This window comes from Marmota marmota, unplaced genomic scaffold (assembly GCF_001458135.2).
Source record: "Marmota marmota marmota unplaced genomic scaffold, marMar, whole genome shotgun sequence".
Taxonomy (NCBI): Eukaryota; Metazoa; Chordata; class Mammalia; order Rodentia; family Sciuridae; genus Marmota; species Marmota marmota.
In genome coordinates this window covers 3,335,127-3,362,400 of record NW_026000138.1, presented here as the reverse complement: position 1 = coordinate 3,362,400, position 27,274 = coordinate 3,335,127, and the positions used below count along the sequence as shown (strand labels likewise).

Below are 27,274 nucleotides of genomic sequence, written 5' to 3'. Positions count from 1 at the left end.
GCATATCTGTCCTTCACAATACTTTAATTGCCATAGCTCATTCTCATCCACTGCTTTACTACATCCGTTAGCTCCCTCCAGACTCATCAAAATGGACTCATAACTGAATGTGAATACAGAGGTTTTCTCTGCTGAGGCTTTGCACCTCCTAAATGGTACAGAGTGAAATTACAAAAAAACAAACAAACAAAACCTGGTGTGTGTATTCTTGGCACACTATCAAAATTCTAAAACCCAAAGTGTGTACAGTGGAGCAGCATAACTGTCTGCTGCAGGCCATGCTGCATCAAGGCTGCTGCTGAGATTGGTGTCTATTTTTTTAAGATACATATTTTTTAGTTGTAGTTAGACACAGAACCTTTATTTAATTATATGCGGTGCTGAGGATCGAACCCAGACTGATGCCTATTTCAATGAAGAAATCAGAAACTTCATCCTCAGCAAGGAGACCTACAGGGTTACTTTTGTGTGTAAAAGTTCTCTATAGTCATCTGCATTTGTTACGAATATGAATTCAGTGTTCATCATTGGTATAAGCATAAGAGACATAAATTCGGCCTACTTTGAAAATGTAGTTGAAAATATGTGGGCATTGCCACTTTCCACAAAAAGCTTGGTGAAAGCCCATTTTCATTCACTGAGAAACATCTTGGGATGAACTTGAGTTTTTATTAGGTTATTGTGGGTAGTTATGACTCATTACTAAGCTACAAGAGCCAAATTCATTCTGGTTTCATTTAGAACTCTGTTCACAGTTCTGAAGCATACTAATCCACTCAGCCACCTTTTCAAATTCCTCACAAAATCTGAAGAACAATTGCTTGCCAGTTAACACTTCCTTATTGTTTGATGGTTTCCCAGAGACTTAGCAATAAGATGTTACAGAAGGCTGGTTCCTGGGGTTATAGAACTGCAAACAAGTCTGGGGGAGGGAGAGGCTCTCACCATAAGGTATTACATAACAGTGTTTTTGTACCAAATTTTTAGTCTTGTTTATGCAGGTAAGAAGCTAATTCTTAAAGGGGCAAAGAACAGACATTTGTATCCCACATTCCATTCCAAACCCAGGCTCTCTTGTGTGGAGGTTGCTACACTATTTTAGATAATACAGAAATGTTTGACATCAAGGGCTGGGGGTGTAGCCAGTTAATAGAGTGCTTGCCTTGCATGCACCAGGCCCTGGGTTCGATCCCCAGCAGCAGCACCACCACCACCACCACCACCACAACAACAAAAGTTTGACATCATTTCCATTAAATTATTTTCCTGTATCACATTGCAAATAAAAAATCATCCCTGAAAATCTGTTCTAATTGAAGGCTAATCAAATCTTTTACAAAATACAAAAAGACTCCAAAGTGAGGGAATGATTATTTTTTTCTAAGGGCTACTTCAAAAATCAGAATTTTTTTTCAATGGACGAAAGTGATGTTATTTGAAAAACCTGCATAACTTTTTGCAGTTTCTGAGAGTCCCAAACTCCAAAATGTTCACAAATACAAAATACTGGACTACTAGTCACAAAACTGTTTCAAGACGTCTTGATGCACTTCCATATCTGTTGTACACTAGGCATGAAGACTGGGGCTTAAGGCGAGGCTATCACTGAGCTTTAGATGTGGAGACAGTGCCATTAATCACATCCTCGTCACTGTCACTTGCTATTGCCAGACTGTCCAAAGGGCGGTTGAAGTGTTCTTGCTGGTCAGAAGAAACAGCTCCAAAGAACATGCAAGAAAACTAGAGAGAAAAAAAAAAAAAAAAAACTGCAGTTTATTCCAAAGTGAAAGTTTGCCCAATTAATGCTCAAGGTGACAGCCCTTGCAGAACGCTGCCAGTGTGGTCCTCCTGTCTTATTGGTGATGGCTCATGGGATGTCATTATTGGCCCAACTAGTTCTAAAACCAGACCCTTCCCTAACTTCAGAGGCCCAAGATGACCTTCAGCTGGGGCAGAGATCTGCTGCTGACTTCCCCTGAAGCCATCAGAACTCCAGGCTGAGCCAGACCCTATGCTGGCTGTGTGAACTGAGCCATCTCTTCTCATTTTCCTGCTCTTTAGCCCTGTCTAAAAAGCTTCTGACCCCACCACTTCACAAGCTTCAGATGTGATCAATGAAAATGGCCACATCCTTAAAGTTGGAGGCTGTTTTTTGCCTTCATCCACTCAGGTCGCCCCTCACACTGCCTTCCAGTGCAGTCCCTACCCTACCCCTGGGGCCGCTCAGCAGGCTCACCCTCTTCTACCCAACCTTGAACCAGGGCTCACTTTCAAACTTAGCACAGCTGGCATTTGGGACCTGATGACTGTTGTGGGCTGTCCTGTATTGGGAGATGCTGGGCAGTGCTGCTAGCCTTTCCCCACTAGATGCCAGTAGCACCCCCTTCCCAACTTGTATCATCCAAATGGCCCCAGACTTTACCCCAGGTCCCCTAGGGGAGGAGGCCCGCCCCTGGTTAAGAACCACCACCTTAAATGTGGGCTGTCCTCTTGAAATTACCATCTGTGTGCCAGGGAGTCTCCAAGATTGAACTTCAGTCATCCTACTGCCTGGTTGGTGTCACCAGTTGCCATACTCAAGCCTTGAACCAGGTCCTCAAAACCTAAGTCACCCCTGATCTCCCTTTTTCCTTACCCCTTCTAACCAACCCATGTCAAGAGTGTTACCTCCTAAGTTAGCTGTCTCACCTGACCACTCCCTCCACCCCTCATCTAAGGAGTGACCAACTCGGAGGCTGTAACTGAGAGAACTTTCTTGCCTGACCCCACCCCATGTTTCACATGGCTAAAGTTCTCTTGTAAACATTCAACACCATCAACTGTTAAATCCTTTCAAAGACTTCAAATACCAAGGTACTTTATAAGGCTGTTTACACACAGTCCACAGGACTCTCCCAGCATAAGCTGGCCCTCATGTAGCTTCCCCTTGAGCAATGCATTGTCTGCCTCTGGCAATCTGCTCCCAGTTGCAGAACTCAGGCTTCAGTTTCTTAAAACCAGAATGCCCCTCCAACTGCAGGGCCTTTGCACCTGCCCCCCCAAACTCACTTCCTTATCCCTTCCAGCTCAGCTTAAGCACGAGTTTCACACTGAAGACCCCCCTGGCCTCCTGGAGTAGGCTGTTTAGCACCTTAAATCTCAAAGCACCCTGAACTTTTCATTGAACATATCACAGCTTTTAAAAACTTCCCTATTTTTAGTCGCATGACTTTTATATCTGCATCTAGTCCCTATGCCTTATACCCTCTTTAGTCTCTAAACAAGTTTGGGAACCTTATTTATTTTGCTGACCAGTTTCCCTCACGTGCTCTCCAGGACACCTGCCTGCAGGAAACACTGGTGGAAGTCCATGGGTGTAGCATGAATGAATGAATAAGCCCCATTCTTGGCTCATCTTCAATTTTGTATCAGAAGATGGGGATGCTCTCTGTAAGGTGGCAGTTCTGACAGCAGTGTGGGCTCCTCACTCCACATAGAAAACTCCAGCTTAATAAGGGTCAGTATAGACTGATGTCTGTGACAGAGGCCAGCCAGGAGCCAATTAATTAGGATCCTGTTTGTACTGCTGCAGCCTGATACTTTTCAGACTGTACTTACTATTAAAATATCAGCTAAGCCCACCTGCCCTATAAGCAAATGTACAATGTGTACAAATGGCATATACTTTGAAATTCAATCACAAATACACCTTAATAATGAGTGATTACAATAAACAAAGGACACTTTGGATTAAAAAAAAAAACAGCTTGGCAGGGCTGGTGGCATGGTAGACCACACAGTGCCCCTGTGGACTAAGCCCACAAACCTGTAAAGGTGTTATGTCACGTGGCCAAGGGGAACAAAGGTCACAGATGGAGCCAGGGTTGCGAACAGATGGCTGAACCAGCTGGGGGGCCCAAGGTGAGCACAAAGATCCTTACAGGCGGAAAGAGGATGGAGAGGGTTCGAGTGAGCAATAGGAAAAGATATAACGAGCCAGCGCTGGCCAGAAAGATGGAAGGGGATCATGAGAGAAGAGTACAGTGGCCTCTAGAAGCTGGAAAAGGTAAGAAGCAGACTCCCAATTCTCCTGAACGGACACAGTTCTGCTGACACCTTGACCTTCGCCAGTGAGCCATTTCAGACTTGGACCTTCAGAACTGTAGGATGATACGTTTGTGTTGTTTTCATGGCACAAAATTTATGGTAATTCAGGGCTGGGGATACACCTCAGCTAGTAGAGTGCTTGCCTCGCATGCACAAGGCCCTGGGTTCAATAAATCTGTGGAAGGAGCATAGGAAACTAACACACTGGCTTTCGCCATAACTGCAGACACAATCTCAGTTCCCTTTTATGGGTCTAGCCTTGACCAAGGACTATTGAATGTGTATCATCGTATGCACATATCCCTCAGGGACATTCATGGTGCCCCATGAGACCGGGAAGCTTAGGTGGACTTTGGTTTTTGAGAGCTGCCTGAATTTGCCATTGGCTTGGGGTAAGTGCTATTTTCTATCTCTCTTTGGCCTTTAAATCTCACATGGCTGGATAATGGAGACTTCCCCATGTCTTTCAGTGAGAAAACTTGACAGCGTCCAGGCAGCCAGACAGTAGCCTCAAATCCCATGTGAACTGGGCAAGAAAAGAATTAAAAATATGTCTAAATGTTATGTGTGTGTATGTGTGTGTGTGTGTGTGTGTGTGTTCCCTATGTTACTGCCCATGAAAACTGTATATAACTCCCTACATTGAAGAAGCCACTGGTCATTATTTAGGATATAGAACTCTGTTATAGCTAATTTTGAAAATCCCCTTTCCCAAAGTAGCACACCTAGCATATATGTGCATGCATGTGTGCGCGCGCGCACACACACCCACAGTGAACCATCTGGAATTTTTGCGAGACCACCAGAGGGGTTTTAAAAACTTTCTTAGGATGTCCCAAACCAGGGTTGAAGGTGTCCACACTACTGGCAATGCACTAGAAAGAGAGAAATGAGTAGAATCAGGTCTGCCCTTAATGAACTCACAGTCTACCTAGCAGAGTAAATTAAGACTTAAAAAATACTAACAAACAAACAAAAAAACCAAAACACCCTTTTTTATGGATCTGGTAAATTGATATCAAAGCTTAAATTAAAAACAAATTGAGAGGCTGGGGCTCAAGTGACAGAGTGCTTACCTAGCACATGTGAGGCACTGGGTTGATCCTCAGCACCACATAAAAATAAAGATATTGTATCCACCTAAAACTAAAAAATAAGTATTAACAAAACAAAACTAAACTAAAAACAAATTGAAAACAGGAAAAAACTGACACAATCCACAAAGGGATACTAACCCATCAGCCATGAAAACACACTTGGAAGCTGTCATAATGCAGTGTTGCCCTGACACATGCAGAGGCCAAGATTAGCAGAACAAAAAGTCCAGAGATAGATTCCAACCCCTGATGAACCTAATTCAAAGCCAGGCATGGTGGCAGGAGCCAGCCCCAGCAACTTAGAGAAGCTCTGAGCAACTAAGACCCCATCTAGAAGTAAAAAATAAAAAGGGGCTGGAGATGTGGCTCTGTAATTAAGCGCCCATAAATTCAATCCCCAGTGGGGGTGGGGGGGGAGGAGGAGGAGGAGGAGGAGGAGGAGGAGGGCATATAGAAATTCTTATGCTATTTTTGCAACTTTCCAAAAGTCTGAAATTACTTTAAAATAAAATGTTAAATAAGCCAATAGTAGGGTGGGCCACATAGTGATGGAAATATAGGCATCACATGGCTCTGGCCTTGTCAGGTTCACAAACCTGTTTTCAGTGTGCATGGCAGACGCTGAGAGCCAAGCAGAGGTTCATCCTGAGGCCACTGTCCACACAGCTTGCTCAGCCAGACACGGGATTGCTAGAGAGGCAGCCTATTTGCTGCCCCCTCGCACACGCATGCTCTGTTTGGGGCGGGGAGGAGAATGGAAAGCCAGGTGAAGACTGTGTACGTTAAGTTCCCCAGGGAAAGTCCCTGAATGCCATTCCAAGGACTTCCACCGCAATGTGACGGGGAAGTGGAATGACCAAGAGCCTAAAAGCAGGAGAGTGCGAGAGTAGTAACGAACATTTGCGGAGCACTGACACACCAGGTATGTCTGTGAGTGCGTTTTTCACAGATCCATTTAACGGATATAATTATCTCCATTTTTCTGACAAAGAAATTGAGGCAAATATCAGTAACTTGCCCAAGTTGTACAGCTGATGAGTGGCAAGAGAAATCTGAATGCAGGAACTTGAACTCTAGAGCCAGGGCTCTGAACCCCTCATTGTCCACCTAAGGTTTGAAGCAAGTGTCCCAGCACACCGTGCAAAACCAGGGCCGAGGGGAAAGGGCCACGGGGCCGGCCAGGCCCTCAGCAGGCCAGGCGGAGCGCAGCGGCCTCGTCCTTGCCATGTGGAGGCCAGCAACTCCCCTTAAAAGTAGAGAATTTAAGAGAGCTCAAATGGGTGTCATGGAGCTTGCAATTCTAAACATCACTGTCCCTACTGAGGAAACTGGAAATTTTGGTGAATTTCAGGGTCCTGAAGTCCCAGGAAAATGATTTTGTGTTGTTGCCTGTGAAAAAGTAAGCACAGTAAGTGTGACCAAAAAAATTACTTCTATGACTTTAGCATGTTGTTGGAATTAAAATAGAGCATACTATAGATGATCCTAATTTATTCTTGAAAACAAATGCCCACATCTCTACTTAGAATATGCTTTGTTAGAAATTACTGAGAAATGTAACTATTTGTATTGATAGTTTATAAATCAGACTTTTCTCATCGGAGACTAGCTCCACACCTCCCCTAACAAAAAATAATAAAACAACACAGGGGTTGGGGGTAGCTCAAGGGTACAGAGTTTGCCTAGCATGCATGAGGCCTTGGGTTCAATCTCCAGCTCCACACACAAAAAAAAGAAAGAAAAAAATAATAATTCACAAGAGGCTGGGGTGGGTTGTGGCACAGGATGCCGAGGGAGACTGGTGCTGACACTTCTTGACTGATATGCAGTCGGTCCTCTTACCTTCCTGAGGTATGGAGAGCCTGGCCCTTCCTCTGTGTCGCTCACAATGCTTTCAGGTACTTCAAAGATGTTGTCTCCACTTGCTCTTTTCCTTTGAGGGCTGCCACAGTTTTCCCCTGCAGAGTTTTTGGTGGCAGCTTCCCTAGGATAAAGCCTCTTGGGTGCTGACTTTCTCGAGATACACTCTGGAGCCTGGCTGGTTCCACTTTTATCAGCCTTCGAATTTGACCGTATCATATCTGACCTGAGATGTTAACAGAGATTAAATGAGCTGTTTCTTTGGGGAAAAAAAAAAATATATATATATATATATATATTTTTTTTTTTTTTTTTGAGGAGTACCAGGGATATTTANCAGGTACCAGGGATATTTAACCAGGGGTATTTAAGTACCAGGAGTACTTAACCACTGAGCCACATCCCCAGCCCTTTTTATTTTTTATATTTAGAGACAGGGTCTCACTAAGTTGCTTAGGTCCTTGCTAAATTGCTGAGGCTGGCTTTGAATTCGAAATCCTCCTGTCTCAGCCTCCTCAGTCACTGGGGAAATATATCTTTTATATAACTAATGGAGCAATGTGAATGACAATGATAGTGCTGATTTAGAGGATGTACTTAGATAATACAGAATTAATTGTTGAAACTTACCATTTATGTATATGATCATTTAGAAATTCCTTTGACTTCATATTATATGTTAACAGGATCAAGTGAGAAAAAAAGTTAAATAAATTATTAGAAAGCTGTAGAATGAAACATCATGAGGTCATGAAAACCTATGTTTTGGGCCTGGGGTTGTGGCTCAGTGGTCAAGTGCTTGCCCAGCACAGTGAGGCTGTGGGTTCGATCCTCAGCACCACATAAAGATAAATAAATAAAATAAAGGTATGGTGTCCATCTACAACTAAAAAAAAAAAAAAAAAAGCTGTACATGTTCAGTGCAGATGCAAACTTAAAAATATAAATAAAACCTATATTTTCAAGTCATAATCAATGATGCTGGAACACACATATTCACAATATATTTTATGGAGAAAAACCAGAATACAAAGCAACACATTACATGATCCCACTCCTTTTTATTTTTGGTACCAGGGATTGAACCCAGGAGTGCTTTACCACTGAGCCAAGTACGTGCCCAGCCCAATCTTGTTTTAAAATACAAGTATATTGGGCGGGGGGGGGAGTCTGAAAGAAAATTCAGTGAGTTAAATGTTAATAGTAGCTATTTCTGAGTGGGGCAATTATGGGTGAATTCTATTTTATTCTTCTTTTTTTAATACTTATTTTTTAGTTGTAGTTGGACACAATACCTTTATTTTATTTATTTATTTATTTTTATGTGGTGCTGAGGTTCAAACCCAGGGCCTCGCACATCCCAGGTGAGCGCTCTACCGCTGAGCCACAACCCCAGCCCCTATTTTCTTCTTTGTACTTTTATGTATTTTCCAAAATTTCTACTATAACTTTGTGTGACTTTACAACAAATTATGCCTCCCACCAAAATGTTATTAAGGAAAAGAAAAATAGAAAAAAGATAAATGGTTATCCCTGTATCTGAGAAAGAAGAGTTTTATGTAATGAATAACATACTTTCCTGCAAAACTTGACACTGGAAATTGAAAATGAGTTTTGAATGATAACAAAGATAAATCAGATAGCCCTGTTAAGTTCTGATCAGAAGAGAAAAAAACAAATATCTGATACAACATTGGTGAAGTTTCAACATTAGGATTTGGTGTTACTCTAGCTCTTCTAGATTGGGACAAAATTTCTGACCTAATGTTTTACTCCCCAGTTGTTTCCTAAGTGAATGCCACTGAATTATTTCAGAATAAGATGGCATGGCTTTCCCCAACCAATAACAAATTTAAAACATAGATTTACCTTTTTCGTGTCTGCGAGAGACACAGTGATTGTGGCGAAGATGCCCGACTTGGGTCATCAGCCAAGGTAGCCAAAATAAAGTTAGCTTCCAGTAGCATGTCATCAATAGTCAAAGCCATTGGTCTAAAAGGGCAGAGTCAGAGCAAAAATAACATTTATTTTCTGGTGGTCATTAAGAATGCATTAAAGATGATAATTATGGAATAAAAAGAAATAGTACCTATCCTTTCATGTGGGAATCTTTAATAATCTCAAATAACTACAGTCCTAAGAGCTGAAAGATCCCTTAGAAATCATTAAATTCAATTTCATAAATATACCTCAACCCAATCCCATTTAAAATTTTAGTTTGGAGGGGTTGGGGATGTAACTCAGTGGTCCAGCACTGGCCTAATGTGTGAGACCTTGGGTTCCAGCCCCAGCCCCACAAATTTTTGCTCTGAAATATATAAAGTCTCATAGTTTCATAGGGATTTTAACTTGCTTAAGCCATATATGGTTTTCTAATTAGGCAATTTATTCAGCAGCATGTCAAATTTATAAATGTTTCACTCTGCAAAAACATGTATCTTTCTCAATCAAGTTCCAATTTAAAAATGCCATTTGGCATCTTTCAAAACTTTACTTTGATACATGAAGCTAGTAAAGTTAAGGAAATCCTGGGGTGTTAATTAATTTCACCATGATTCCAAGGGTTTTATTATCACAAAAGAGTGAAACTCAGAAAAGTTCCCAAGGACCTACTTTCCAGGAAAATCAAAATGAATGGATATAGGAACATGGATAGCTTCTGAAAACGTCAGCATTCCCTGAGGAAGAAAATTTAAAAAAACTTTAAATCTTTATGAAAAATACCAGTAAAAACCTGAATTTGAATTTGACACAAATATTTGTTTACCTTCAATTCTTTGAAGCAAAATGTTATTTCTGTATCCAATCCAATCTGAAAGAAGTCAAACTCATCTGGGCCAAAAGACATCTCACTGTACACAGAATTTGTCAAATCTGTTTAATGTCACAGAAAAAAATAAAGAATAAAATGAGTCCCAGAGGCATTTATTAAATTTTAATGTGAAAATATAACTATAAAGGATAGGTTAAGACATAGAACCCACTTCTCAGGGAATGTCAAAGATTCTTTGACATTCCCTGAGAAGTGGGTTCTATGTCTACGTCCCTTCCCCTTGAATCAGGGTAGGATCCGGAGTGCTTTGACCAAAAGGATATGGCAAAGAGACCTGCACCGGTTTCTGTGTCCAGACCTTAAGAGACTGGCAGTCTCCTCTTCCTGTCTGTGCAATACTGACTCTTGTAACTCAGCTACCAGGCCATATGAAATCCAGGGTGCATGGTCAAGGGCCCTGCTGAGCTCCCAGCATCCACCAGAAGTCACGTGAGTGCACCTTCTTCACATCTTCAAATGATTCCAGCCCCAGCCACCATCTGATAGCCCTCGTTCCCCATTCTCCTCCCAGCCACTGGCAACCATTAATTTATTTTCTGTTCTCTGGATTTAGCTATTCTGGATATTTCCTATATGTGGACTCATTTAATATGTGGCCTTTGGTGTCTGGTTTCTTTCACTCAGCATGATGTTCTCAAGATTCATCCACACTGTAGCCTCCACCCAGACTTCATTCCTTTTTATGGATAAATGATGTTCAATTATATGGAGAGATCACAGTTTCTTTATTCATTCATGAGTTGAAAACATTTGGCTTCCATTCTGTGGCTATTATGAGTAATGCTCCTATGAATATTCATGTGGACCATGAGGCAGAGCTCATGGTCCTAAAGATGGCAAAGGAACAATACAGAAAAAGCCTGGTGCTTTGATGAACATGGAATAATCATTATCAACCACTATTATTTTATTTTCTGCCACTCATATTTAAAGATAATTCTAAATAACATACCCTCCAATTTTTAAATTTTATGTTCCTTTAAACAGAAACAAACTTCACATCTTACTTTTTTTTTTTTTTTTGTACTGAGAACTGAAACCAAGGAGGGCTTTACCATTGAGCTAAGTCCACAGCCCTTTTCTGAATTGCTTAGGGCCTTGTTAAGCTGCTGAGGCTGGCCTCAAGCTTGTGATCCTCTTGCCTCAACTTCCCAAGTTTCTGGGATTACAGGCATGTGCCATGGTGTCTGGCCATATCTTCTTCTTCTTCTTCTTCTTTTTTTTTTTTTTTGGTACAGGGGATTGAACCCAGAGGCACTTAACCACTGAGCCACATCCTCAGTCCTTTCTGTATTTAGAGACAGGGTCTTGCCAAATTGCCTAGGGCCTTGCTGAGTTGCTCAAGCTGGCTTTGAAATCTCAATCCTCCTGCCTCAGCCTCCAATTCCATCAAGAAAGTTAAAAAAAACAGGTTTACAGGTGTGCACCACCGAGCCTAGCTTCCAGACATATCTTATGTCATCTATTCAAAAAAAGATGATTTGACTTAGTTCAACAATGTATTATCATAGCACACCCTGATGTTTGGAATTTTACATATACATTTCAAGATAATCAAGGATTTATGTATTATTCCCTCTATTACATATTCTTCTATGATTTAAAAATTGAATGATGGCTGAGCATGGTGGTACATGTCTGTAATCCCAGCAGCTCAGGAGGCTGAGGCAGGAGGATCACAAGTTTAAAGCTAGCCTCAGCAACCATGAGGCACTAAGCAATTCAGTGAGACCCTGTCTCTAAATAAAATACAAAATAGGGCTGGGGATGTGGCTTAGTGGTTGAGTGCCCCTGGGTTCAATCCCTGGTAACCCACCCCCAAAATTGAATGATGTACCAAAAATCATGCAACGAAAGAAAATGGATGAGTTGGCTCCATCAAAATTTAAGACTTTTGTGGGGCTGAATTTGTGGCTCAGAGGGAGAGTGCTCACCTCGAATGCATGAGGCACTGGATTAGATCCTCAGTACTACATAAAGATAAAATAAAGATATTGTGTCCACCTATAACTAAAAAAATTTTTTAAAAATTAGGACTTTTGGGCTGGGGTCGTGACTCAGTGGTAAAGCACTTGCCTCACCTGTGTGAGGCACTGGATTCAATTCTTAGCACTGCATATAAATAAATGAATAAATGAAGGTCCATCAACTACTAAAAAAATTTTTTTTTTAAGTGATAGAGGGGGGCTGCGGTTGTGGCTCAGTGATAGAGCGCTTGCCTAGCATGCATGAGGCACTGGATTCGATTCTCAGCATCACATACAAATAAATAAAAGTCCATCAACAACTAAAAAAAAAAGTGATAGAGGGCTGGGCTGTGGCTCAGCAGTAGCACTCTTGTCTGGCATGTGTGAGGCACTGGGTTCGATCTTCAGCACCACATATAAACAAATTAATAAAATAAAGATCTATCAACAATTTAAATAAGTGATAGATAATGTTCAAAAAAAATTTAAGATTTTTGGGCTGGGGATATAGGTCAGTTGGTAGAGTGTTTGCCTTGCATGTACAAGGCCCTGGGTTCAATCCCCAGCACCACACACACAAAAAAAAATTAGGACTTTTGTGCTTCAAAATATTCCATCAAGAAAGTAAAAAATAGCCAGGAACAATGGTGCACACCTGTAATCCCAGCAACTTGGGAGGCTAAAACAGGAGGACTGCGAATTCAAAGCCAGCCTCAGCAATGGTGAGGCGCCAAGCAATTCAGTGATACCCTATCTCTAAATAAAATACAAAACAGGGCTGGGGATGTGGCTCAGTGGCCAAGTGCCCCAAGTTCAATCCTTGGTACAAAAAACAAAAAAGAAAGAAAGAAGGAAAGTAAAAAAACCCCCACAAAATTGGAGGAACTATTTGCAAATCTATATATAATGAGCTAGCATACAGAATAATCAAAAGACAATCCAAGTAAAAAAAAAGTGAACAAGGGATTTGAACAGACTTTTTTTTCCAAAGAAGAAATGACCAATAAGTACATGAAAAGATACTCGACATCATTAGTCATTAGAGAAATGCAAATCAAACCCGGAATGAGGCACTACCTCACACCCACTAGGCTGGCTGTAATCCAAAAGACAGACAATAACAAGTATTGTCAAGGATATGAGAAATCAGACCCCACATGTGGCTGGTGGAATGTACAATGGGGCACTCGTCATTGAAAAACAATATGGCAGGTTTTCAAAATATTAAATATGACATTACTATAAGACTTAGCAATTTCACTCCTAACTATATACCCAGATAAATAAAAACACATAATCACAAAAAATCTTGTAGATGAATGTTCATGTTAGCTCTGTTCCTAAGAGCCTTATTCATATGAAACAATAAAAATGTCTTTCATGATTTAGCTATGAGGCTTCTCCCAAAAGCTCATGTGTGAGTTAATACAAGAAAGGTCATAGGTGAGATGATTAAGTTATGAGAGTCTTGACCTAATCAGGGCATCGTCCACTGATATGGATTAACTGGGCGGTAACCATAGGCAGGTAGGGTGTGGCTGAAATAAGCAGGTCACTGGGGGTGCATCTTTGGGGTTTTTATTTTCCCTTAGTGAGTGGAGCTCTCCGTCTGCTTCCTTGTGGCAGAGGTGTTTTCCTCCTCTGTGCCTTGATGTTTTGCCTCATCTTGGGCCCAGAGCTCTGGGGTGGGTGATCTATGGACTGAGACCTCTGAAACCATGTGCCAAATAAACATTTCCTCCTCTACATTGTTCTTGTCAGGTCTTTTCTTGTCAGCAAAGAATAAGCTGACTAAAACAATGCCCATCAGGGGCTGGGATTATGGCTCAGCGGTAGAGCGCTCACCTAGCACGGGTGGGACCCCGGTTTGATCCTCAGCACCACATAAAAATAAAAGCATTGTGTTGTGTCCATCTACATGTAAAAAATAAATATTAAAAAAAACATGTTTTCACAGAAATGCATAATTTGTAAAAAAAAAAAAATGCCCACCAAATGGTGAATGAATAAATCAAATATGGCATAACCATAGAAAAGAATATTATTCAGCAATTAAAAACGAAGTACTGATAAACATTATAACATGGAACATCCTTAAAAACATTGTGCTAAATAAAAGAAGGCAGACTCAAAAGGCCACATGTTGTATGATTCCATATTTCATACAAAATGTCCCAGGATAGGCAATCCATAGATACAGAAAGTAGATTAGTTGTCACTTAGGGCTGGGGCTGGGAGGAAATGAGAACAAATCCACATAGAATAAAAAATGAATTTATTCTTTAAATGAATCACTCATATAGTATATAAGTTATATCTCAATAAATCTTTTTAAAAATTATTCATGATGAATTTGGAGGAACTACCTATAGTCTTAGCAACTTGACAGTCTGAGGCAGGAGGATCAAGGATCAGAAGTTCAAGGAAAGCCTAACAACTTAGCAGGACCCCATCTCAAAATAAAATAAAAAATAAAAAGGGCTGAGCCAGGTGTGTTGGCACATGCCTGCAATCTCAGCGGCTTGGGAGCAGCAGGAGGATGCATTCAAAGTCAGCCTCAGCAAGCCAGCAAGGCCATAAGCAACTTAATGAGAACTGTTTCTAAATTAAAAAAATAAAATAAAAGGGCTGGATGTGATTAAACGCCCCTGGGTTAAATCCCCAGTACCAAAAATTAAAAGTAAAAAAGGGCTGAGAATGTAGGTCAGTGGTAGAGCACATCTGGGTTCAATCCCCGGTACTAAAGGAAAAAAAGGAGGAGGAGGAGAAAAAAGGAGGAGGAGGAGGGGAAGGAGGAGAAGGAAGAGGAAGAAGAATGAATTTGGAGGGAAAAGGGATTTGTTTGTTTGTTTCTCAAATCCCATCCCATTTCCTCCCCCTCCCCCTCCTGACAATATCTGTGTACTCTTTGTAAGTACCTTTGTTCAAAAGAGAAATTCAGTATATTTTTATATTCCTCTTGCATTCCTGACTTCCACAATTTAGAGACTACTACAAGAACATTTCACATAAACTGCTTATGTAAAAATACCAGAGTTCTTACCTAAAGTGATCTGAGATGAATAAAATTCACACACACATGACTTTATAGTTTCTTAGAAATCAGTACCTTCAGTCAATCTTCTGCTGTTCTAACTGAAGTACAGAAGATACACCAAACTATCTCTGGATAGCAGGACTTCAGGTGACTTGTTTTATTTGTGCTTTTTTTTTCTTCAATGAACATGAATTATATACACAGTAAGAACAAAGGTTAAATCATATGTATTTTTAAAAGGGTCCCATGAATACCTTAAATATGCATTCATCTCAATCAGGAAGGCTCCCACACACCCAGTGTTTCAGAATAGAGGAGGTTCCATAAGATTACACAATGAGATGTACCATAACTACTCATTAGAAAGCTGCTTATGAGGGACAGTGCTCACTTGTTACTAAATGGCCAACTATTCAGAGATGGCACTAGCCCAGCACGGGTTTTCCAGATCATGTACTCCCAGCTGCTAAAATCAGAATCTGGGGGACCTGAGGGAGGCGTTTGAGACAGTGGGGGAGAGCTTGCTCTCTGAAGCCTGTCTGTTTGTGGACCACAGGCCACTGCCACCGCATGCAGCACCAGGCCGGTCCCACAGTTCCTCTGGACTTCAACTTCAATAAGAGTACTGAGATAGAACAAGAAAGGCCTGAGTTGCCGGTCATGTTTTCACCTTTAACAATAAGCTGGTTTGCCCCAGTTATGCCACCTGCTTTCTTTAAAGCTTCCAGGGGCCCCTCCCTGACTGCCACCTGCGCAGAATGCCCGGCTCTGACAGCTTTGGCCTTCCTGGGGTGGCAGTCTTGAGCCCTTCACCGTCTCTGCAAACAGTCCCGGAACACGTGAGCAAGTAGCCAGGTCGAGCCGCAGACCCGGCGCCGAGGGCAAAGCCCAGAGAAGTGGGCACAAACCCTGAATCCTGGGCCGCGCCGTGGGGCGCGGAAATCGTCGCCGATGTCTCCCCCAAACGCCGCCCCGCACCCGACTAGCGCACGTCTCCCCGGCGCTGGGGCTCCAAAGCCTCACCCACCTGGTGCCGGGTGCCTCTTGGTGATTTCCATTTCCAGGTGGGCTGATGGGCCACGGCGCCACATCAGAGTTGTTGGGAAAATCAAATGAATTCGCAGCGGCAGCTCTAGGACCCACCCTGGCACACACCGACCCCATGGAAGCCTGGTTCTGCTGGCTTTTCCCCTTAAAATGATACCGTTCCTCCCTTCACATCACCGAAAACAAAAGATCTAGGGTCAAAAAGTTCCCAAGACCCCGCGGGTTTTCACTCACGGTCAAAACCTCACCGCAGCCGGGCGCCCCAGCTTTGAAGACCCGAGGCCGGGCCCACGCCGCCAGGAAACGCTAGGAACAGCTGACTTGAGGAGTGGTCACACATTTTTGCCTCGTGTATTTGCTAAATGGAGTAATTAACATTTCTAATTAAAAGTTACTGCCTCTTTTTGCTTAGTAGGGATCATCTCCACGAGCCTGGGCGCGGTGGCACATGCCTGTAATCCCCGCGGCTCGGGAGGCTGAGGCAGGAGGATCGCGAGTTCAAAGCCAGCCCCAGCAAAAGCGAGGCACTAAGAACTCAGTGAGACCCTATCTCTAAATTTAAAAAATACAAAATAGGTTTAGAAATGTAGCTTAGTGGTCGAGTGCCCCCGAATTCAATCCCCAGTAACAATAACAACAACAACAACAAATCATCTCTATGGATTGCTGACCTCTTTGCTTTTCTTTATGTTAAATACACAGGGTGATAGAAGATAAGAAATAGACCTTAAAATCTTAACTGAAAATATATTTCCCTCAGTAACCATTCTCTTCATTTAAAAATAACCTGAATTTCAAAACCAAATATTTTAATCAGTATTGTGTTAAATGTCCTGGATCTCTTAAAAAATTATGATCTTTCTACATCTTACTGCTTTTTAGACACATATAGTATGCTATTAATATGCCCTGCAAGGCTAGCAATGAAGATAGCCAGGAAGGAGAATCCATCAAAGCAAGGCAACAGATATTATCCTTACCCATGGAATCCTCACTAGAACTCTTGAGGCAAAAATTCAGTGGAGTAACAGCAAGGGTGACCTCCTCTTGACTTGATGTAAAAAGAACAATCGCCTCAGCAAGCAGTCTATAAAACGTAATGAAATGTCTTAACATCACTTGGAAAACAAACAAAAAGACAACCTTGTTAATTGGGACTTGAATCTTTAATCTGGAAATTAATAATTAGCCTGCGCTTAAGAAGATGTACCCAAAAGGCCTGTTTTCTTTCTTATATGTCAACTGTCCTATGTCTAGTATATTTTTAAATTATAATTTCATTTGAAGTCCAAGAGAATAGCAAAATACATCTGACAACTGCAGCATGAACAAAAACACCACATTACATATATTATGTGTGTGTTTATATACATATAGAAGTACATTCGTTTAGTTGATCTGAGATCAGACTGAAAAGGGAGACAGTCGAAAATGAAGCTGTTTAAATACAGCTGGGGTGAACTATGCTGGAGGCCCAGTTAAGGGGGTGGAGTTTGATAAGCAGCCTGCTGCCTGTATTTTCTTTTGTTTTGTTACTTTCCTGGACAACCTATTGTCTGTTGCTTTCAAGGCTCTCTGGATATCCCAAGTGCTCAATACAGCTTTCCTGAGCTATAACTCACAGGTAACACAACACACAGATTTAAAGTCTGATTTGCATTTTCCTAATGACTTTTTATCTGTTTTACCTATGTATTGGCCATTTGAATGTCCTCTTTGGGGAAATGTCTATTAAAATCCTTTGCCCATTTTTTAGTTGGGTTGTTTTTTCAAAGATTGCATTACAAGTTCTTCTCTCCTTTTGAAATTGAAGTGTTGTTAGATAAAAGTGAAATTCTTAGAATTTATGCAATCTTGGTGTCAACCTGATGTTAGACATTAGCTTAGCAGTGTTTACTGATGTCTAAATGTCAGGAACACCAACCAAGTTCATTTGAGAACTTTTTCATTGTTGAGGGAGAGGTGGTGAGGGGTGTTATACAACTCCTTCTCTTCCTCCTCTCCTTCCCCCGACCAGTTCTGGGAATGAACCAAGGGCCTTGTGCAAGTGCTAGGCAAAGTGCTGTACTACTGAGCTACACCCCTAGCCGCTAAGAAGCCAACTATCTTCATACAAGAACCAAATGCTAATAAATATATTTTTTAAATGCCCAAGCTCACTACTAATAAGGAATACACAACAATAAAGAATATCTAATAATACCATTTTTTTTTACCTATTAGATTTGCAGACATTTTAAAGATTTATTACATCCTCTACTTAGAAGAATTCTCCTATATTTTGGTAGGAATGAAGACTGACCCAAACTTCACATGGCAATTTAATAGTATCTATGCAAATTTAAAATTTGTATAAGCCTTTGACCCAGTAATTCCATTTCTAGGACTCTGGGTTAGGTAGCCTATAACATGGCCCCAGTGATCGCCAGCTCCTGATGTTCACGCCCTTAACCTCTTTCCCTTAAATAACATGGGGTAGATTTTTTTTTAATATTTTTTAGTTGTAGTTGGACACATAACTTTATTTTATTTATTTTTATGTGGTGCTTAGGATCGAACCCAGAGCCTCACATGTGCTAGATGAGCGCTCTACCGCTGATTCACAACCCCAGCACCTACATTCATTTCTAACACAGAGAAAATGGAAGAAGTGATGAGATGGCAATTCTGAAATTACAGGATCAAAAGACCTTGGCCTCTGTCTTGCCAGTACTGTCTGTGTTCTCACTCGTGTTCTTTATCTTGCTCAGAGCAGTTATCATTTGTGAAGACACTTAGGCAGCTATAGACAGGCACATATGGCAAGGATCCCAGGCCTACCAACAACCACATGTCTTCCCAACAGCCCTGGCAATGAGCTTGGAAGTGAATTCCCCAAACTGAGCCTTTAGATGAGACTGTAGCCCTTGCAATGTCTTGACTTCAGCCTCATGAGAGACCTTGAGCCAGTAACACCCTGCTAAGCCACACTTGTTACTATAGAATAAAAAATGTCTGACTTTGAAGGCACTAAGTTTTGGGGAAATGATGAATACACTATCTTGTGTCCTGCTAGCAGAATTATTTATGACAGCAGAAAGTTGGAACAACCTAAATTTTCACCAAGAGTTTAGAGTAAGCAAATCATGGCTCAGATATATAATGAAAAATTATGTAATCATTCAAAAGAATAAGATTGATTTAAGTGAACTGATATAGAAATATGCTCACAATTATATACTAAGATTTAAAAAGTAAGTTGTGGAAGAAAAAGAAAAAATAGCAAGTCATGGGCGGGGGATGTGGCTGAATGGTGGAATGCTTGCCTAGCATGCACAAGGCCACAGGTTCCATCTCTACCACTGTGGGCAGGGGAGCAAGTGGCCAAACAATACAGAGAGTAGAACATTTTCTTAAAACAAACAAAAAAACTATATATGTGTGGTAGGTGATATTAAGGAAATAGATATTTATAATAATAGGGATAAATACCAAATTGTTAATAAAGGGGACCTGACTGCCAAGTGGGACAGGAGGTGGCAGAGAATACTTTCATTATTTACCTTTGCACACTTCTATATATTTGGATGTATTAAAAGGAATAGGTGTAACTTTTGTAATTTAAAAAATAAAGAACCTGTGTAACTCTACATCATGTACAATCAGACAAATGAGAAGTTACACTCCATTTATTTATGATGTGTCAAAATGCATTCTACTGTCATGTATAACTAATCAGAACAAATTTTTTAAAAAATCCAAAACAATAAGAAGTCAGGCTTAGTAGTGGATGCCTGCAATCCCAGCAATTTGGGAGGCTAAGGCAGGAGGATCACAGGTTTGAGGCCAGACTCAGCAACTTAATGAGACCCCGTCTTAAAAAAAAAATAAAGGATAAAAGGGATGGGGATATAACTCAGTTGTAGAGCACCCCTGAATTTAATCCTTAGTAACACATACACACGTGAGTGCATGCGCAAACACACACACACACACACACACACACAAATAAGGATGAAATAAACTTTGGCTCACAGCAAAAACTGGGTATAGTTTCACTGACAAAATACTTCACTCATTATCTAGAGAAAAAAAGCACTTAGGGGTAAAATCAGTCTGCATTTAAAATGTTTAAAAAGTTTCCTGCTGCTGTATGTTCTAAGATTTAGATAGGTACCATATAAATGTAAGTATTATGAGATAATATATTCTTTTCCTTTGATTGAACTTGATGTAAAAAATCATGATAGGATATTTTTAGAACTTTCTTGGCCACTAAATTATTGCTGCTACCATTAGGCAGTTATCATCTACTATATCAAATTTCCTTTTGACCCTGTAAAGTGATTTTTCTAAGTCAAGTTTTAGCTTTAAAAATAAAAACCTGTAAGTAGGGCATTATTTTTTCATCCTGTGGCCATAATATATTCAAAAAAAGAAAAATAAACAACATAAAACTCATTACCTTGGCTGAATCATCAGTGTATTAGTACACATATTCTTCTCAAAAATAACTTGCAAAGGCTGGCTTTCTTGAAAACACACATTATGAGTTCTTTTAATACCTTAAAAAGAACAAAGCGAACTCTTAATCATTTTAAGCACAAGAAAAACAGATTTTTTTGAATCTTTAACTTTGACAGCCCAATAAAATAAAGTAACATTTGCTATATGACAGGTGCTCGAAGTTCGGAGCCGCACTGTTCCTCAATGAAATCTGTTACCGCTCCCTAGTGGACACCAGGCAACATGACACCGAGGACCAGGGAGGCAGTGGAGAACCCCAAATCCTCTGAAAGACAGTTCCTTAATTTGTAAAACAGTCACCGCCCACTATAGACCATATCTCTTTCAGCTTCTCTTATCCAGATTGATTTTTCAGACAGGACTTTTGGCAGTTAGACCTCCACATCTGGTCTGTGAATTATTTTCCCTTTTGAGGAAAAAGAGAGGTAGCAATATAAGTTGAGTATCCCTTATTCCAAATGCTGAGACCAAAAGTGTTTCAGATTTGGGAGTTTTGGGGATTTTGAAATATTTGCATAAACTTTACAGGTTGAACAACACTAATCTGAAAACTGGATTTCAGACCTCAGCACCCTTCAGATTTCAGATTTTTTGGGTTAGGGATGCTCCTCCAGAATGAGTCTGACCCTCAAATAAATATGCTAGGAAGCACACATTTCACATACATCCTCTGTGATCCTCGCAATATCCCTATAGTGTAGAGGCTTAATCTCAGAAGAGGAAACTGCATCTCAGTGAGGTTACGTGACTTTTCAAGGTGATACAATTTTAACAATTACAATTAAAACTATGAGTCTATTTGCATGTAGAACCCATGCAATAAAATCCAGGGGGGCTATAATTTTATAGCATAATAATGTTACACTGAAGCTGGGTATAGTGGCACATGCCTGTAATACTAGTGACTTAGTAAGCTGAGGCAGAAGGATCTCAAGTTTGAGGCCAGCCTCAGCAACTTAGGGAGACCCTGTCTCATAATAAAAAATAAAAAGGACAAGTATGTAGCTCAGTGGTGGAGCACCTCAGTACCAAATAATAATAATAAAATAATGTTGCAGTGAGAATCAAAGGGCTCACTAGAAACATTTCTTAACTTATATGTTTGGTGTTTTATTGTTCTTTGTTTTATATTGCTGAATTAATAACAAAACAATATTTATTAACTTAATATTACTGAGTGTGTATCTGGCTGTATTAACCAGCTTTGACTGCATGAGAAAAAATCACTCCAAAATTTAGTAGCTTAAAGTAACCAGCACTTGTTACTTCCCACAATTTAGCTGAGGGCTTTTCTGGCCTAGGCTGGGCTTAGCTGTGGTTGGATCACGTAGGATGGCCTTGTTCCCTATCTGGGCCTCAGCAGGAACAAGTGGGAGAGTTGGGACAGGTGAGGCCTCTCCCCACCTAGCCAGGAGTGCTCCAGGAGGCCACACCACACTTGTTCTCATGCTGATGGAAAGGTTCTCAGTGGTGGAAGCTGACAGGCCTCTTGAAGTCCCGGCTTGGAACTCACACAAAATCACTTCTAGTGAGTTCTTCTGGTATTGAAGCAAGTTTCCAGTTAGCCAAGATTCAAAGTGGGGAAACATGCCCCAGCTTGTGAAGAAGAGTCTACAAATAATTTGGGAATTTTTTTTTTTTGTAATATACCACATAGGGATGATTTTTAGAAGCTGGAAATATCAGAGAACAAATCAGACAAAAGTCTTTGTCCTCACAGTTTACATTCTAGTAAGGGAGACTGACAATAAGAACATAAATGTGTAAAATAATAGGCTGTGGAGGGGGACATGCACCCCCAGAAAGAAGTACACCACAGCTTTTGAATCCTGGACAAACTTACGAGTCAATTCTAAGATCTTTGCTTTTGCCCTGAGCAAAATCGGGAGCTATTTGAGAATTTTGAGTTTGAATGATATAATCTGACCTATATTAAATGGTGGCTTTTTTAGGAAGGCACAAAGCTCAAAAACTAACATCTCTTACCTGTTTTTTAAAATATTTTCTTGTCACTTATGGCGAGATGATAATAGGTACATGTAGAATCAAAGTCAAAGATAACAAAGAACAGCCAGTGAAAAGGAAGTTGCCCTCCCCTGGTTCCTGCCTTGGCCCCCACAGAAGCCACTACCATCACCATGTCTTAGGTAGTCTTGAGAAATAGCCCATGCGTATCAAACCACCTTCTTACCCACAGAGCATTTGGATCAAGTGAACACTGGTGTTGCAGAGGGCTCAGGCTGAGGAGTGTCTTTTTCGCTATCCCTGAGGCTACCTTTTCCTCTACTTCCTTCCTTTCCCTTTTCCTTATGAAAGGCCCTGAATGTTCTCAACCTACCCCTTGGCTCATACTGCTTCCTCCTTCCACTGCCACCTGCTGGAAACTTGCCAAATGAGACATCACTAGCCAGAAAATCTTTCCACCTTGCCTCTCACCCAAAGAATATTCCACTACATCCTTTTAGAAACAATTTGGCTTCACTGCACTAGTTCTTTTAGTCTAATACTAATTCTCCTTCATAGAATGCAAATGAGATAAAAATTTTAAAATTTGTTTTCTCTCTGGGTCACTTATTAACTTTAGTACACTACAAAGTACTGTACTATAATAAGGTGTGGAGTTTTCACCAGAATTTACTTCCTTCATCAAGAAAATCTTACTATTAGGGGCTGAGGTTGTGGCTTAGTGATGGAGCACTTGCCTGGCACATGTGAGACACTGGGTTCAATCCTCAGCACCACATTAAAGAAAAAGGGCTGGAGATGGGGCTTAGTGGTTAAGTGCCCCTGAGTTCAATCCAAAAAAAAAAAAAGGTCTTAACTATTAAGCCAGGCAATGCCAGGTACTGGCAGGGGCTAGTGGAGGTTGTGGCAGGAGGATCTCAGTTCAAGGTCAGCCTGGGAATTTGGTGTGACCCTGTCTCAAAATAAAAAACAAAAGGGATGGGAACATAGCTTAATAGTAGAGTACTTACCTAGCATGTGTGATATTGACTCAATCCTCAATATGCCCCCCATATCACACACACACACACACACACACACCATCTTACTATTAAAAAAAAAGCCAGGCACTGTGGCATGCACCTGTCTCAGTCTACTTGGAAGACTAAGGCAGGAGGATTGCTTAAGAACAGGAGTTTGAGCAACATTGTAAGTCCCCATCTCTTTAAAAACAACAATCAAACAAACAACAGCTAAACTAAAGAGAAGATTTAGTAATGTATTTGTCTTAAATTCTGACATAAGCTCATTATTAGGCCATGAACTCAGACCAGTTACAGATAATTTGGACCACTTTAAAGACCAGTGCTCCTGTCCATGGGTACTTGATCCTATGCTGGAGTTCTTGCTACTCCATAAGCTCAACTTAGAACTTCTCTCAATGGATCCAGAGAACTCTCTGAACCTGACACAGTACAGCTAAGGACCAACCGTTATGATAGAGATGTTATATTTGTGGAGTTTGGAATTTCAGAGGACAATCTGGAACACCTTTGAATCTAGTAAGTTATTCAAATGTTTTTTTTTCTTTAAAATCATTTTGAGTCATTAGTACACTTGGAGAGTACCCTTTGAGGAAAGCTTAAGACTTTGAGTCCAGCCCTTTGTACTTCACTTCAGTAATATACATGCATGAATCAGATTTTATTTTCCCTCAACTAAAAAAAAAAAAAAAAGTACATTCTCTTTTGGAAGCCCCTCTCTACTGGAGATCTAGCTCCTAGAGCCAGGACAGAATTACCAGCAGGGTGTTTGTATACAGCATGTTCTTTAGGGACAACCTACTGACTTTTTCTTAGCAACTCTGGGGCCAGGGCAAAAGGAAATATGAAGGACTGGTGATAGAAGTCATCCTTTGTCTTTATTAGCAGATGCTAAACAATGTAGAAAATCACTGTTCTGAATGTTGTTTATAGTTAGATTCACCAGGTTATTGATGTAAAGCTGAAGGTTACTGATGTAAAGCTGCAAGCATAATTCACTGAGCAATACAATTCTGGAGAGTACAACTACTTAACCCAGTTACTGTAGCAGCATCTATGTCCTGCCCCCTTACCTCCTGCAGCATTCCCTTCCCTAGTTTGTAGCAGCCAGGAGGTTGGATAGGACTGACTCCTCTTTCAGCTCCAGGGGTGGACTCTCTCTAGCACAAACCAATCCATGTACTGTTAGCCTTGCAGTAGGATGTGATCCAGATATTGTAGTAAACCAGGACAGTTAGAGAACAGGACTCCCCTGGCTCAGTTAGAGAAGTCAAGCATTTATGTTCAATGGATGTGCAAGATAAGGATTTCACTCACTCCTAAAAGAGGATACAGGTAGCTCCTACTGCTACTGGAAGTCACCTTATTTTGAGTTTATAAGTGAAGCTCACTTCAGGATAAAATCTGGAAAGGCAAGTAGAATTGAAAAATTTTTTTCTAAAAAATCAGAAGAAAATGCAGCCTGGATTGAACCTTGCCTGTGAACTATTTCAGACTCCATGTGTACACAAGCCTAATATTCCTCTTTATTGTTTAAGCCAGTTTTAATTGGATTATCTGGGCCTTTTTCTTTTTTCTGTTACTAAAATGTCCTAATTCATTCAACAACCCTTCAAAAGGTATTAAAAATTAACCAATCACAAATATTTATTTGAAATTAATCAAGCCACTTGGCTATTTAAAAATCTACTGGAGATAAGGAATAGGACTGCTGTAAAGACAGCAGCAACTAGGGAGTACTCCCTCTGCACCAGGCACTGCCGAGCTCTGTGCTTCACATATGCAAGTTCACCTCAGCTTCGGTGCAACCTGTAATGTGAGGGTAGGCAAGATGATCACCATTTTCCAGAGAAGAAAACAAAAGTTTGGAGAGTTCATGTGCTGCAAGAAGCTAAGATGAAGTGGAATGAATTCATACCCACATCTTTGGGATGCTAAGACATGCTCTGTGTTGTATCATGCTCTCTGCATGATTCTGCTATCAGATGAACTAAAGTTCAGAGAAGGGAAAATAATATAAAACCATTGGTATTTCTAAGGAAAAAATAAGGTTTATAAATGTACAATGAAATTTAAATATGTTATGATAAGCATAAGATAAACTTAAGAAAAATGTAACAGTAAAGGGGCTGGGGTTGTGGCTCAGCAGTCACCTAGCACGTGCAAGGCCCTGGCATCCTCAGCACCACATAAAAATAAATAAATAAAATAAAGGTATTGTGTCCAACTACAACTGAAAAATAAATGTTAAAAAAAAAAGAAAAATGTAACAGTAAGATACCTTCCTTAAGGTCATTGTATTACAAAAAAAGATTTGGACTAATATCACAAGTTGAGATGTGTGTGTGTGTGTGTGTGTGTGCAGTACTAGGAATTGAACCTGTATGTTTTGTCTCTGAGCTACATCCCCATCCCCTTTTTAAAAAAAAAAATTCTTGAGGGGTGTGGGGGCTGGGGTTGTAGCTCAGTGATGGAATGCTTGCCTTGCACCCATGAGGCACTGGGTTTGATGCTCAGCACCACGTAAAAATAAATAAATAAAATAAAGTTATTGTGTCCAACTACAACTAAATATATATATATATATATATATATATATATTTTAAAGTTTTTAAAATTTGAGGTAGAGTTTCATTAAATTACCCAGGTTGGCCTGGAACTTGTTAGCTTTCTGCCTTAACCAAGTACCTGGGATTACATGTGTGCAACATCACATTTGGCAAAATGTTTTTAAAACATGAAATTCTTCCTGTTAACTGAAAAGAAAATAGGAGTGATCCTAATAAATATAATCAATGCTATCCCTTACAGAATATACAGGCTCTCTTCTAAATAAAAGAATGCTTTACTTAGCTTTGAATCCTTATAAAAATCATAGAAGGCTGATACTAACACATATTATGGCCCCATTTTACATATTGAAAAAAGTGGCACAAAATATAAAATAATTTCTTGTAGGTCTTACCACAGAGGGGACAGAACCAGATTTCACCCTAGTCTTCGTGGCATTCAGAGTCCATGTTCTGAATCAGTATGCCACACATGTTAAGAATGCAAAAGTCCTTGGCTGGGGCTGGGTTCAGTGGTAGCACACTTGCCTGGCATGTGTGAGGCACTGGGTTCTATCCTCAGCACCACATATAAACAAATAAAATAAAGGTCTATCAACAACTAAAAAAAAAAATTAAAAAAAAAAGAATGCAAAAGTCCTGTCAGTACAACATTTTAATATCTTGCTTATAAGCCTGAGGTTAGGAAATGTGAAAGCTTGGTGTAACAGAGAGAATAAATGCGAGCTTTGGCTCCCTAAGTGGGCAGGATTCAAATCCAGGTTCTGTGACCTATTAGTTCTGTGACTTTGGGCCTCCCTCAGCCCCAGCTATGATAATATTCTACTCCTAGACACTTTCAGTATCAGCAGGCATTATTTTTTTCTGTTCTTACCTAGAAGCATTTGTGACTAATACCATTGAGCAATCAGTCAATTTTAGAGTAACCAATTTAAATTCAAATAAACATTTTAAAATAGCAGTTTGTATGTAGGTAAAGCTTGTGCCATTCACAAGTCATAAGAAGGAAATAATTAATACCAATCATCTTACAATACTCCTACAGAGACAGTTAAGATAATACAACTGCCCTACCACATAACTGCACAAATCCTAAGCAACAATGTTTATGTGACATCTTGAGAGTCTGAATACTCTAAACACGAATCATATTAAGAAACAAACATGGGCTGGGGATATAGCTCAGTTGGTAGAGTGCTTGCCTCACATGCACAAAGCTGTGGATTCAATCCTCAGCACTACACACACAAGGAGGAGGAGGAGGAGGAGCTGTCTCTTATACAC

General features: G+C 40.4%; 1 protein-coding gene across 1 annotated transcript in view; it reads right to left on the bottom strand.

Annotated features, from left to right (window-relative positions):
- Window positions 1–401: 401 nt before the first annotated feature.
- Window positions 402–27,274, bottom strand: part of Rad9b (RAD9 checkpoint clamp component B) — a 32,173-nt gene continuing 5,300 nt past the window's right edge. Inside the window, exons 5-11 of the mRNA XM_015502393.2 lie at window positions 20,372–20,471; window positions 16,908–17,014; window positions 9,811–9,917; window positions 9,657–9,721; window positions 8,913–9,035; window positions 7,026–7,269; window positions 402–1,740 (exon numbers count right to left, since the gene is read on the bottom strand). Of these exons, the coding sequence (XP_015357879.2) occupies window positions 1,603–1,740; window positions 7,026–7,269; window positions 8,913–9,035; window positions 9,657–9,721; window positions 9,811–9,917; window positions 16,908–17,014; window positions 20,372–20,471 (884 nt within the window). The 3' untranslated portion in view covers window positions 402–1,602. The remainder of the gene's footprint in view (window positions 1,741–7,025; window positions 7,270–8,912; window positions 9,036–9,656; window positions 9,722–9,810; window positions 9,918–16,907; window positions 17,015–20,371; window positions 20,472–27,274) is intronic.